The sequence below is a fragment of the Panthera tigris genome, chromosome F2 (assembly GCF_018350195.1).
Source record: "Panthera tigris isolate Pti1 chromosome F2, P.tigris_Pti1_mat1.1, whole genome shotgun sequence".
NCBI classification, from domain to species: domain Eukaryota; kingdom Metazoa; phylum Chordata; class Mammalia; order Carnivora; family Felidae; genus Panthera; species Panthera tigris.
The window spans coordinates 17232443-17247313 of record NC_056676.1 but is presented as its reverse complement, the minus strand read 5'-3'; the positions used below and the strand labels follow the sequence as shown (position 1 = coordinate 17247313).

The 14871-nt window shown below is 34.4% G+C and overlaps 1 protein-coding gene across 5 annotated transcripts in view; it reads left to right on the top strand.

Annotated features, from left to right (window-relative positions):
* The window catches only part of MYBL1 (MYB proto-oncogene like 1), a 43143-nt gene extending 31520 nt beyond the window's left edge, over nucleotides 1-11623 (top strand). Inside the window, exons 10-17 of one of the 5 annotated variants that reach the window (XM_042973100.1) lie at nucleotides 241-609; nucleotides 2507-2649; nucleotides 3213-3327; nucleotides 6560-6676; nucleotides 6770-6874; nucleotides 7288-7467; nucleotides 8988-9112; nucleotides 10321-11623. In XM_042973100.1, the coding sequence (XP_042829034.1) occupies nucleotides 241-609; nucleotides 2507-2649; nucleotides 3213-3327; nucleotides 6560-6676; nucleotides 6770-6874; nucleotides 7288-7467; nucleotides 8988-9112; nucleotides 10321-10405 (1239 nt within the window). In that variant the 3' untranslated portion in view covers nucleotides 10406-11623. Of the gene's footprint in view, nucleotides 1-240; nucleotides 610-2506; nucleotides 2650-3212; nucleotides 3328-6559; nucleotides 6677-6769; nucleotides 6875-7287; nucleotides 7468-8987; nucleotides 9142-10320 lie in introns of those variants that run through there. The other 4 variants (XM_042973101.1, XM_042973102.1, XM_007085025.3 and 1 more) reach the window with 4 other exon arrangements.
* Nucleotides 11624-14871: the final 3248 nt, after the last annotated feature.

Below are 14871 nucleotides of genomic sequence, written 5' to 3'. Positions count from 1 at the left end.
ATTCCTCAGCTACTGAATTGGATGAAATATTATTTTAGGATGTTCCAAACTGGAGTGTAGTGAAACCATAATCTGTTCCTTTCAAATGGTCTTAAAAAAAAAAAAAAAAAAAAAAAAAAAGAACAAGGAAAGCCTGTTTCTCCTAATACAAATGAATAACTTTGTGAAAGTCATCTTTCTGTGTTCAATGTCAGATTTAGCTAGTTTATAACATTAACTTAAGGATTTATTTTATTGCAGGATCCTGTAGCATGGAGTGATGTTACCAGTTTTGATCTTTCTGATGCTGCTGCTTCTCCTGTCAAGTCTACCCCCGTCAAACTAATGCGAATTCAACACAATGAAGGAGCCATGGGATGTCAGTTTAATGTCAGTCTTGTACTTGAAGGGAAAAAAAACAGTTGTAACAGTACAGACAGTGAGGCTGTTCCTGTAACATCCCCAAATGTGGCCAAGTTTAGCACTCCACCAACCATCCTCAGAAAGAAGAGAAGAATGCGAGTGGGTCAGTCCCCAGGCAGCGAACATAGCGATGGCTCCTTCAATGATGGTGGTAATACAGCACTAAAACACACACCGGTGAAAACACTACCATTTTCTCCTTCACAGGTAGTAGTGTTGTGTTTGTTTATGTTTCCAAATGTTGATGAGCTCGATTACATTAGATGTTTAATATTCTTACTAGCAGTTTGTTGCTTTGATAAAAATGGATAAGGTATTTAAATGTATACATGAGAGTGCTGAGCTCTGGTACATCAGAATGTATCTCATAAAGTATAGTAGTTACATTACAGTATCTTAAAATTTTTAGAGCTAAAAGGGATGTTTTAGGTAAGTAGTTGCACATCTTTATAGGATTCATCAGGAAATAGGCCCAGAAAGGTAAAATGGTTTGCCCAAAGTTATCTGATGGCAGAGCTGAGACTGAGATTGTTTCCTGATTAACTGTTCAACAGGTATCAAGTGTATATTCATAGATGACTGCTGCCTGGAAGAATTTCATGTGTCTGAAGGTTTTCTAGGCATGTCAGGAACTATCTGCTTTCTCCTGTAGTTATGTCCCTGGGCAGCAGCTATTTATAAGAGATACAGGGCAAACTGTATCTCTTATTTTATAATACTATCTTTCTTAATGAATACTGTGTTCGAGGCTGTGTGCTAAACACTTTTCTTACAGCATCTCAGTTAATCCTCTTGCAAAAAACCTTAGAAGGGAGGTGGAATGAAATTCAGAAGTTAAGCAGTTTGTCCACAGTCAGTTAGTAAGAGGATGGAGCTGATGTTTGCTGAAAGTGTCTTGATAGAGGTTAAAAAGTTTTACAGGAAAAGAAGGAAGTTTAATGGTCAAATAAACTTGGAGGATGCTGAGATATTATTGAAAGTGTATTTTGATGCTGGGAAGATTAGGAGGATCTGGCTGTATACAAGCACTGTGTTCTCTGAAAATTAAACCCCCTGTGCTTCAGGGGATGCAATTGACATGGACTACAGTTTGAAGAGTTGCATTTCCCAACATCACCCCAGCTCTTAGAGTCACAAAGCATCCTGAGGAAGGTGAAATGGGGTTGGGCACACCAGCAATTTTCTATTTTTGGAGTTTTGAACACTAGCAATTTTTGTTGAAGTATAAATTCTAAGGTGGAAAGTAGCTGAGAAGGTTGAGTAATGATAAGAAAGACCTAGTATCCCATACGAAAGAGCTTGAATTTTATCCCATAACTCATGGGCATCATTGCAGGGTTTTGAGAGGGTTTGACTGCTAATCTCAGGGTTAAGTATTATAAATATTAGGAGCCAGAAGTGATAGAGCTAGAATTCATTTCAGTTATAAGTAGCCTTAATTTCCACTTCTTCCTACCACTGCTTCTATTCTGTTGGCTACAAAAATAGTATTTCATGGTTGTATGTAAGTTAAGATTCAGTGAGTAAATTGTGTCATTTGGAAAATGAATTCTTGATACCAATTCTGGCTACTCCAAAGTTCTGAGAGCTGTATTTTAGGTAAGAAAATTTTTTAGACAGCTGTATTATCAGCAGAGCATGATTATTTTCTGAATTCAAAGTATTCTCATGGAAAAGGACACTTAAGATTAATAAAGACACTTATTAATAAAATAATAAAATTTTTCCAGTTACACTGTTGTATGAATCTGTTTTACTTAACAGTTTCTGTAGATTCCTATTTAATAATACACTGTTTTTAAATTGTTGTATGGTGTTTTGTAACTTTTGAATATTTTTTAAACAACTATTTTGAATGCCTATTATGTGCTAAACACTTAAAAGAGCTGAGGAGGCAGTGATGAACAAAATAAAAATTCCTGCCCTCATGGAGCTTAATTTTCATGGAGTGGAATGTAGATGAAATATTATTGATAATTCTATTCTAAAAGGAATGGAGAAATATCTTACATTTGAAAATATCTTTGAAAATCCTATCAGTGTAATATTTGTGTAGGGAAATTAATGTTCTAGAAATTGTCTTTAAACTCTCTTCCTTTTTTAGTTTTTCAACACATGCCCTGGAAATGAACAAATTAATATAGAAAATCCTTCATTTACATCAACCCCTATTTGTGGGCAGAAAGTTCTCATTACTACTCCTCTTCATAAAGAAACAACCCCCAAAGATCAAAAGGAAAATGTAGGGTAAGTAGTATTAAATAATTGTGTTAAAGAAAATGGGAAGCACAATTTTAAGAGTAGATTAGTGGGGTTTCTGGCTGGATCAATTGGTGAAGCATGTGACTCTTGATCTTGGAGTTATCAGTTCAAACCCTATGTTGGGCACAGAGCTTGCTTAAAAATGTGTAATAAAAATGATCCTGTTTTTAAAAAAATAGGTTAACTTTTTGTCCACTTATACAAATATCCTAATCCCTATTCATATAGGACTTAGAATTGAAAAAAAAGATCATAACCTCATATTTTATCCCTCGTGAAACAAGGTAAACATAGTGGAAAACTTTGATATGAAGCAAACAACATTTTTAGTACTTTTTTTACATTTGTTCTTTTTCTATTTTAAGATGATTGATTGCAGTAAGAATTAGTTTAGGCAAGCATACTTTAGAATACTCCTGGAATGTTTAAATAAAGCATGTGTATATGCAAGAAAAATTTAGTGTAATGCTTTTATCATGGCTTTGCTTTCCTTAACTCTTCTAAAATCAAATTTTGACTATAATACAAATATCTAAATGATTGGCTAGGTTTAGAACACCTACTATTAGAAGATCTATTTTGGGTACCACACCAAGAACTCCTACTCCTTTTAAGAATGCACTTGCTGCTCAAGAGAAAAAATATGGACCTCTTAAAATTGTGGTATGTATACTCTTTTTAATCTTAAGAATTTTCCTAATTTTAATAAAACACAAATTTTGGTATTTATCTTTGAATCTTTACATTTTAAAAAAGATGTGCACAGAAATTGATAAAATGTGATTTCTTGATTTATAAGTTAGAATTTGTTACGTTAATCTTTTTCCTTAACTTGTAACTAAACCTTTGCTTGGCTTGTTTTGAATTTATACTTTTTTTTTTTTTTTTTTACTATTATATCATCTAGAGAAAGCAAATCAAGTGTCAGTTGAACCCTTAATATTAAAACCCACATTTTAGTAGTTTCTGTGGTGGTTACCTGCAGTAGAATAAAATAATTTTAATATTTTGATATACATAAGCACTTTGCTGATAATACTTATGACTCTGATAAGGCTCAGTTTTCTATTCAACCCACATCTCAGAGGTTATTTCTGAAGATAAAAAAGATAGTAGAAATAAAGAGGTTGGTGCTAAGTTTCAAGTAGTATTTACTTAGTTGCTATTATTATTTTAATAATAGTGGTAACAATAGTAGTTCATAAATGGAGGTGGGAAGTATAATCTGTGCTTTTGCATATATATTATCAACTGGAAAGTATGTTAGATGAGTTATGGGCATTTTAATTCCAGACAGATAACAGATTTCTGACAAATTAGGTTCATTAGAAATAAACTATTTTTAAAATATTGGTCACTTCTAGGAAACTTTAGTTATGTTTTTCTATTTATTTTTTTTTAATTTTTTTTTTAACGTTTATTTTTGAGACAGAGAGAGAGACAGAGCATGAACGGGGGAGGGTCAGAGAGAGAGGGAGACACAGAATCTGAGACAGGCTCCAGGCTCTGAGCTGTCAGCACAGAGCCTGACGTGGGGCTTGAACTCATGAACCGCGAGATCATGACCTGAGCCGAAGTCGGCCGCTTAACTGACTGAGCCACCCAGGCGCCCCTATTCATTTTAAAATTCATCATTAATTCAACAAATAATTGAGTCCCTAATAAATAGGTGCCAGGCACTGGACTAGGCTCTGGGGATGTAATGTTGAACCTGTCAGGTATGGTGTCTGCCTTCATAGGAGTGTGTAGCCTAATTGGAAGTTAGACAAATAAATAATGATCTGAAGGCATAAGAATTCTACAGTGCTTCAGGGCCATTTGGTCAACATATAAATTGAATAAAATTGTTATTTTAGTAATAGTACATGAGAGAGCGCCTGGATGGCCCAGTTGGTTAAATGTCAGGCTCTTGATTTCAGCTCAGATCATGATCTTAGTTTCCCGGGTTTGAGCCCCGCATTGGGCTCTGCGGTGACAGTATGGACCTGCTTGGATTTCTTTCTCTCTCCTCTCTCTCTGCCCCTCTCCCGCTTGCGTGTGTGCTGTCTGTCTCTCTCTCTTTCTCAAAATAAATAAATAAACATTAAAAAAAGTAATAGTGCATGAGTAATTAGGTTTTAAGTGACCTAAAGTCCCTGTCAGTTTGTTCTCGTTTGGGAAGAATTTATCCATTGGCAAAACAGATGATTTTTGTCAGCAATTTAAGATGAAAAGAAAGTAATGATTTAGTAATTACAATTTCTAAAATATCCATATGCTCATACATTTGTTTACAGCAAGTTGACTTTTCATTCTTCCTCCTCCTTCTCCAGTTGTTATTTACTGAGTACCTACTATATGCTAACCATTTATTTTCCTAATGTATCTTATGAGTCATATGCACTTCTTCGAGATGGCTCTGGAATTTTAATCAGGTACACCTTAAGTATCTGTTGCTTTCTTAATAAACATTGATTCTTCTAGTGTTCATTGAAAATCACTCAAAAGACTAAAAACTCTGGAAGTCCTTTAAATATAAATCTAAATTTTGGTAGTATCAAACCTAGGAAATATTAAATACAGTAATTCTTTTCTTTGTCACATTAGGACAATTAAGAGAATAATTCATGGTAGCGAATGAATTCACCTGTGTCTTAGTCACTTCTCTAGGACATTTGTATTCTTATGAGGGAAAAAGAAATTATAGACTTTTTTTAAGAGCACCTAATCTGTATTATTTGTATAATGTAATCCTTAGAACAAAAACTCGTAGAGCAATGCATAGGAACACTGACATAATTCTTTCATATCTCAGGGTGTAGGTGAGAGCACTTTAAAAATTCTATTTCTGGGGGCGCCTGGGTGGCTCAGCTGGTTAAGCGGTTAAGCATCTGACTTTGGCTCAGGTCATGATCTCTTGGTTTGAGTTTAAGCCCCACCTCAGGCTCTGTGCTGACAGCTCAAAATCTGGAGCGTGCTTCGGATCCTGTGTCTCCCTCTCTCTCTGCCCCTCCTCTGCTCTCGCTGTGTGTGTGTCTCTCTCTCAAAAATAAAATAAACATTAAAAAAAATTCTATTTCCATTTTTAAAGTTTTTGTAAGTGCTTTGAAATATCATTTATATATGAATGTTATTCTCCCTAGCTTTGTTGACTGCTGGTCATTCTGTGCTGTCAGTTTGTTCTTTATTTGGTGGCACTTTGATTACTTATTTTTTTTAAAGCAGATCTTGGTTATGGAAGGTGTTTGATATAATTAAACAAATTTTTGCTTAGCTATTTGATAGAAAGCTAGATAAATAATATTTTGAGACTATTTCACTATTCAGCCCACACTCAGGTTTCTTTCCAAAATACGCATAGACATACATACCCACACTGCTTCTTGAACACTGTCTCAGCTCTAAGCCTAAGGCTAGGGGTACAAAAGTATATACAAAGATGAAAAAGATGTGCTCACTGCTCTTAAGTAGCTTACACATTTAGTGGTAAGAAAAATGTGTTAACTAGTAATTACATGCTATATAATAATTACAACGAAAGTAGAGTAAGAGCTAGTGTGGTCCCTCCCAATTTGTTCTGTATTTCTTATTTTTATATAAAAATATTTGGGAAATTATCTCTCATCGGTTTAATTCTGAGGATCCTGACTGAAGCAGGAGCTACAGTAGATTCCCCAAGAAGATTTTTGTTTAGTAGCCTGGAATAAAGAAAGTGCCACACTTCATTCAGTGCTTGCAATGTGCAGTATTAGTTTTGCCATAAAACTGATTAGTTAAATTCATTCAGCTTATGTATCTATAGGGACTGGGTGAAAATAATGCCAATAATTAAAAAGTATAAAAGATTGGTTTCTATATATGGGGAAAAAAGGGAATTGCTATAAAAGACTTTTTAACCCTTTTAAAAACAATTTAGTCACAGCCACTTGCCTTCTTGGAAGAAGATATTCGGGAAGTTTTAAAAGAAGAAACTGGAACAGACATATTCCTCAAAGAGGAAGATGAACCTGCTTACAAAAGCTGCAAACAGGAGGTAATCTTTTAGTATTATTGTTAATAAAAGTCTTGATTTTAAAAACAAAAGTGACTTTACCATAATGTTTCTATTGTAAATTATTCATTCTAGCATACAGCTTCTGTAAAGAAAGTCAGAAAATCACTGGTCTTAGATAATTGGGAAAAAGAAGAACCAGGGACTCAACTATTGACTGAAGACATTTCAGACATGCAGGTTTGTAAAGAATTTTTTTTTGTTAAGATGGTGGCTTGAAGTCCTAGTGGTTCTTGTTTCTTAGAGATTCATAGAGAGTTTCTTTTAGTATTTATTATTTTGCTTAATTCAGAGAGAAACTATTAACTATAGAGAATATTTTATTTACTTCCTTGTCTTTTATATTTGTTTTGAGAAGAGTTCACTCACTTATGTATAATGTCAAAAAATGGTAGTTCTGAAAACTTTAAATTTCAGTATTTTTCTTGGGCTAATTTCTGAAATATTTAATTTTACTACATTACTAGAAATTTTATTGGAGCCAAAAGCTTTCTTGGAGGGAAATGAGCAGGGCTTCCACTACCACTTACTCAGTAGTCCCTCTATTTGTCTCCATTTTTGAATTATTTTCCTTTTTCTTTTTTCTCTCTTAGTCAGAAAATATATTTACAACATCTTTATTAATGATACCATTATTGGAAATACATGACAATAGGTGCAACTTGACTCCTGAAAAACAAGATCTAAATTCAACCAACAAAACATATACACTTAATAAAAAGAAACCAAACCCTAACACTTCTAAAGTTGTCACATTGGAAAAGAATCTTCAGGTATGAATTTATAAGTTTCTCTTAGTGATTTTTGTTGTTGTTTATTCAATTATCACTTTGGACTTATCACAAATTATACTTTTTCTTTTTAAACTCAAAATTTACTATAGTAGTAACTAAACATTCACCATTATTTTGTCACTCAAACTAGATTTGCGTTTTTGAGAGACTCCTTCATCAGGACACATATAAACTAAACAATTGGAGTTGTAGCCAGAGTCTCTTCTGTTGATTTCTTAAGTACTATTTAATTTTAATTTTAATTTTTTTTATTAAAAAATTTTTTTTTAATGTTTATTCATTTTTTGAGAAGGAGAGACAGAGCGTGAGTGGGGGAGGAGCAGAGAGAGAGGGAGACACAGAATCTGAAGTAGGCTCCAGGCTCTGAGCTGTCAGCACAGAGCCCGACGCAGGGCTTGAACTCACGAACCATGAGATCATGACCTGGCCGAAACTGGACGCTTAACCAACTGAGCCACCCACGCACCGCAGCACTATTTAATTTTTAAAATAAAGATATCTAAGTTTCCTTCTGGCATTTCTTCTTCTGTAACAAATATGTATATCCCTAATTGTTATCTTGAAAGGGTAAGTGGTTGGAAGCAGTTTCAGCTTGATTTTGTTGGTATAATTGTTTCCAGTCAACTTTTTGGCTCAGAAGTTGTAAAACAAAATTCTTTTTTCTATTGCTGTGCAGCCATTATGTTGCTGTAAATGAAGCCTGGAAAGTTTTTTTACTATGTTATCGTAAGAATTCAACCCAGATAATTTGAGAGTTCGTTGAGGAGGAAGTTCTCTTCTTTATACCACAGTGACTGCAGCCCTAGCATTCTGACATTTAAGCAGTCCTTGAAAACATATTTGGCAATCAAATGTGGCCACCTCGTCTCAGTCCTTAGGTGCCACTCTTCAAAGAGCCATGAAGCACATTCTCTCCATTTAAAATGATTTGATTTCCCAGTGTGTAACGTAGAACTTTTCAGGAAAAAATATATATAGCAGGCCATACCTATAACGTAGTAATCTTTATAATAGAAGAAAACCAATGAAACAAACACAAACTTGATCTTCTGTTATGAATATATTTCCTAATTTGCAAAACAAAGCGTTCTCAGCTCATTTTTTGACATTGCATCCTCTCTTTGAATCTTTTGCAAAATTTTGAAGCAATAAAGACTGACATTTCTTTCCATGTTAAGACTGATTTGATTTGGGGGGAGTCATGGGTAGAAACCTTTCAAACTGCCTCCACAGGTCTATAAACAATATAGATAGCTAAAAAACATGGACTTAAAAAAATAAAAATATGGACTTAAAAAAATTGGCCATAAATATTTCGGTATGTATTTTTAAAACATTGTTTAATGAAAAGAATCACAATGCCATTGTCAAAACATGTTTACAGTGATTACTTATCATTAAATCCAGTCAGTTGAAATAATTGACTTTTAAAAGTGTAATTGTGAAGTGGAATAGTTATTTTAGTAATTTTCACATCGCTATTAATATTTCCTTCACAGTCAAATTGTGAATGGGAAACAGTGGTTTATGGGAAGACAGAAGACCAACTTATCATGACTGAACAAGCAAGAAGATATTTGAGTACTTATACAGCTGCCAGCAGCACTTCAAGAGCTCTCATACTGTAATTGTTATTAAAATTGATGAAATGCCCCACTCTCTTACTATATTCTTTACTAAATTAGGTTGCAATGAAATTTTTGTCAAGTAATTGTTTTTAAAGTTTTAATAGAGCACTAAAACGGTTTACATCATTTTTCATATTGGGCAGGCAGAAAGCCCAGCCACTTAAGTAAGGGGTAGGTAATTTCATAGTTTATTTTTTAAGAGATGAGATTTTTTAAAATTGTTTTTAAAGAACGAGATGGGTAAACCATATTAGAATGTTACAGATATCCTAAAATTCTCACATATTTTCTTCACAAGATACATGTTGTTACTCTCTTGATGCTGCAGTTTTTTACAGATAGGTTTATGAGTATGTATGACTTCTGCATTAGTCTGTGTATGAGAAGCACACATGGTTTTATGAAGTACTTTTGCCTATGTGCCAATTTCCTTAGGCTATCATTTACAAAGAAATACAATGGAAAAAAAAATTGAAAAGGAGAGAAAGTTGCACTACTAATTTTTGGTATTTTTCAAAAACAATAAAATTAACTACAGTGTTAAATGTATTTATTTGAGCATAGTACTAAAAACAAAAAGCATTGAAAAGGGTTTTTTTCCTTATTAGTAAAGAGTCAGTATTTTCTTCATAAATCTCAGAAGAGTTTTGTTGAATGTATTGTACAGTATGTAGGCGCAAGAAGACTTTGTAAATTGGAAAGAAGTCTTTTTATAATTTATTTTCATTTTTAAAGCTTAAATGTAGATATTTATACCTATACAGGGTGTCTAGAAGCCAATGTTGTTTCCTGTTATTTACAGCTAACATAGTAAAAAACAATTTTGACTTTTAAGTATGAAATAGTAGTAAGTTATAGCTGCAAAGAATACAGTATCTTTACTGTATGTCACATCTACCTAAATATTGCACTATGCCCTTTAAATCATGTTGGTTATAAAATAGTTCTAAAAATTTACTAAATAATAATTTAATATTTTCTTTTTAAATTATATGGGGGGGTCATATAAATTAATCTGGTGATTTGTATATGTGTTTGAAAATTTTGCATTTTGTTTAAACAAATAATATGGTACTTTGGTCCCTAAAAACAGTCTGCACTTAGAAGTTTATTATATTTACTCAGTGTTTCAGAAGTAGAGAACATTACCTTTTATTTATAAAAATATTTTGTCCTATTATAAATGTTTTGTGTTTCTCTACAGGTTACAACAGTTGCTTCAGTTGCCTGTTTTAGGTGTTTGCACTTATTTCTTTTTTGAAAGAATGTCTTTATTTGCTTTTGTGTAGAGATTTTATGTACTTTTTTTGAGACATATAATGGTGTGCTGTCAACTTAAACACTGACAGGCAAATAGAATTGTACACTGTAGTTGTAATTATTTATAATTGACACACTCTCTCCCTCTCCACTCCTGAAGTATGCTGCTATAGAAAATAGCAGAATCGGCTTGCTGCTATGAGAGAAGGAAAGAGCCACCACCACTTGCACTGTGTGAAAAGGTAAAAAGCAAATGATGGCAAGTTCTCAAGTTAACTTAGTGGAATCAACCATTACCAGGCAAATTCTTGCAAATGCCAAAATACTATGCCTTAAAACAAAGACAGCTTAAGATTTTCTGATGTTTTTATGTTAATAGAAATGGTAATACTAAGTATTTGAATTCCTAGCTCTTGAACAGTAGACCTAAAAGGGTTTTAAGCTATTTAAATCCACTTGCTCATTTTTGCATATTATATGTAGTGAGAAGTGAAGAAAATGTATGGTACTAAGATTATGCCTTGTTGATAACAAATAGATGAACCAATTTGAATCTTCTTAGTGTGTTTGTTAAGTATGTTGATTGCTTCCTAATTAGTGAACTTCTCACAGAAATATCACTTTATAAAAACCAATGATTGTAGCAAAATCATACTGGATCATTTCTATTTCAGTTACTTTGAACTAATAGCACATAATGGTTTTTGTTTGTTTGTTTGTTTTAATGTAGCCCATAGCCCTTAGCTGGTTTGGATGTACATAGTCTCCAATCACCAAAGTATAATATCTTGGAAGAGCTATATTTTTTTAAAGCATAATTTTTCTTGAGCATTAAAGTATCCCAAGTGTAATATATTGCAGATAAGCCTGGGCTTATTGGACGGACATAGAACGTATTTGGGTTGGTATTGGTTGAATCCTTTAGTTAACTGCTTTGTTGCTTTTTGCAAGAAGATTTTTAATCTTAAACGTGTCAGGCATCTTACATCACCTTATACTGTTGTGTTCATTTGAATTTCTTTCAGTATTTATAAAAATGCCAGACATACATGTAGCAGCCATACTTGCATGGAAACTGACTACACATATATAATATTGCATTTTGTTGTAAGGTTTTCACATTAATACAGCAATTACCCTGACTAAATTGAGTTTTTTGATGTATGGGAAAACTTTCCATTGTAAGAGAATCTTGCATACAATATTGACTATTAACATCCATAATAAAGCATCTGTGTACAAGCTGACTTGGCATTCCTCATTTCACTTTGGTTTTGTTTTATGATGTTCATTGCATCCTTAAGGAGTTGACCCAACATTCTGTTCTTAGACTTTTTCCCCCTCCTTTAGAACTACCTATACAGGTGATTTTATCTGTTAACACAACTTGACCTCTTTACTCAGGAAGTGGAAATACTTACACAGTCTCTTGCAGAGCCATATTTTCATCTGCTTTTAGGTATTTCCATAGGACTCTTCTGTCAGTACCTTAAATGCATCTTCTCGTTTTCCGAACTTGGACCTACCTTTCAATTTTTTTTTTTTTTCCTTAGTGGTGTTGCCTTTTCTTCCATCACCCAGTGAAAAATCTCCTGCCTCCCTCACTCCCCGCATTGAAATCTGCAGTAAATTTCTCAGCCTGCATAAGGCTGTTGCTCTAATTCCATTCCTTCATCTCTTACTTGGATTATTTCCATTCTATAGAAATATCAAGAAATTGTGCTAGTGACATCAGGGTGTCACCTGCAAGGCCAAATGGTCACCCAGTCAGGTCTGTGGAGTATTACATTGCTTCAGTGTATTCATCACCATTTAGATTTTACCTTTAGCTTTCTAGGCTTAGAAATCTGATGGATTAACCCACCAAAAATGAGTTTACCCTTCAGTAGAATGCTGATCTCAAATGTTCAAGACTGACACATGAAAGTAGAATGCCAATCTATTAATTTACAGTGTGAAATACAACTGCTAAGAGGATGAAGCACATTCTCTTCTTCTGTGTAAGCATAAAGAAACAAATACAAAAATCACAAAGAGGGGCACCTGGGTGGCTCAGTCAGTTAAGCGCCTGACTCGATTTCAGCTCAGGTCATGATCTCACAGTTTGTGAGTTTTAGCCCGGCATCAGGATTCTTGGGATTTTCTATCTCCCTCTCTCTCTGTCCCTACCCCCCTTCAAATAAACTTAAAAATCACATAGATCTGATCACATATCTTCTGTTCAAAGACCTTCCATGATTGTCTGTTGTCTCCTGCACTTCCTAACATAGACCTGGTGACTTGGATCTTCCAAGAACATGTATGTGCATGCCTCTGCTTCCATGCCTGTGTTTGTAATGTTTTCTCTGTATGATTGCTTTGCTTTGTCTCCTTAGCCTGTTAAAATTTTACTCATCCTTGAAGACACAGATCTGTGAATCATTTCCTGATTATCCTAGTGCTTCCATAAAACTTTCCCACTAGACTTTGTTTTCAAGAGTGGGGACTGCTATTTATAGCTCCTTGTCTAGCATGGTGCTTAGAAAAATCTCAGTAAGTGTTAAATTGAAAGAATTTTTAAAAATTAGTCATGACTATCAGGGAATATTAACCATACTTTATACAACAGAATATAAATGGCTTTGGTTTCTTAGTTATCTACATGGAACTAGTTTTACTTTATAGTCAATAAGCTATCATTTTGTTAGAATCTTTTAGCTCATTTTATAACCATGTAATTTCCTACTTAGTTTATGCAGCTATAGAGTGATAGGCTTGCCAGCTAATCAGACCTTTAATTATAATGTAAAACAGATGGTAGTTTTCTCAGAGGTACTTCCCACTCTGCGAAAAGTGAAAATTTATTTTTAATTAAGTAGTGGAGGGTAAAATGAACCAAGTGAAATTCAGTAAAAATTTATTTTTAATTAAGTAGTGGAGGGTAAAGTGAGCCAAGTGAAATTCCATCATAACTTTACATTTTCCCCTTCCCTGGCATTTTTTTTTTTTTAATGAATAGATATGGTCAAGAATCTGTGAAATATATCAGTAGAAAACCAAAATAAAGTATATCAGAAAAAAATTATTCATGGCTGACATGTATCAAAAAGAGAATGTTTTGAAAACTTTTTAGTGTCTTGGCATTAGTGCATTAAAAGCTGTTGCATTTGAGCAAACTCAGTATTGAAAACAGTGTACTCTAATGCCCTTATTTCTGCAGGTCTCAGATTTGGTGTGCTTTTTCAAGTTCCAAGTACAGAATGTGCTAGGTTTGAGTGGATTTTCCTGGCCAGCACAGGGAAAGAGGGAAGGAGATTGACTTTGCTGTGATTTTACTACTGTAATTTTGTAACCATAGCTCAAAAGATTGGATCAAATTCTGACACAATTTGCTAAGCCCCAATACAGTTAGCACTTATTTATTCGTTCAATTAGCAACCACTACTTAACCAAGTGCTTGGAGTACTTGGTACTAGGTATTGGGGATACTAAGGTAAACAGGACATGACCCTTCCCTTAAGGAAGCTGATACTCTAGAAGGGGATGTGAATAAGGGTGTAACAGAAATGGCATCTCTTCCTTAGGCTGAAAAATGAGGTGGATCAAGTAGCCAAGTTTCCTCTTATATTTGTAGATGCTCATTTGAGAATTCGGTTACTGCCTAGATAGTGTGGATTTCTTTTCCCCGTATACTATGGACAATGGGTAGGCTCGCACCACCCAGGGATCTTGCACCACCCAGAAGCTCACAGCCTGAAAATTTGAGTACAGTGTAGCAGATGGGGCCATGTGCCAGTCACACAAGTTATGTCATTTAATCCTCCCAAAAACTCTATTAGGTAAACATTGTTATAATCCACTTTTATGGATATGGAAACAGGCTTAAGAAACTTGTCCAAACACACAGTACAATGTTGAGCTGGTATGCATTCAATCATCTGAGATTTGGGCTGATTCTTTAAAATTAAGCATAGGTTGGGGCGCCTGGATGGCTCAGTCGGTTAAGCATCCGACTTCAGCTCAGGTCATGATCTCACTGTACATGAGTTCGAGCCCTGTGTCAGGCTCGGAGGCTGGAGCCTGCTTCGGATTCTGTGTCTCCCTCTCTCTGTTCCTCCCCTGCTTGAACTGTCTCTCTTTCTCTCAAAAATAAATAAAGATTTAAAAATTAAAATTAAGCATAGGATGGGGCGCCTGAGTGGCTTAGTCGGTTAAGCGTCCGACTTCATGACTTAAGATCTGAGGTCATGATCTCATAGTTTGTGGGTTCAAGGCCTGCATCAGGCTCTGTGCTGACAGCTCAGAGCCTGGAGGCTGCTGCAGATCCTGTGTCTCCATCCCCCGCTCATACTCTGTCTCTCAAAAAATAAACATACAAAATTTTTTTTAAAATTAAGCATAGTATACAGAAGAGTACATAGTGTATGATTTTTTTTTCTATGAAAGTACAAAAACAGATGAAATTAATGTATGCTATTAGACGTCAGGGTAGTGGTTATCCTGGGTAGGAGAGTTG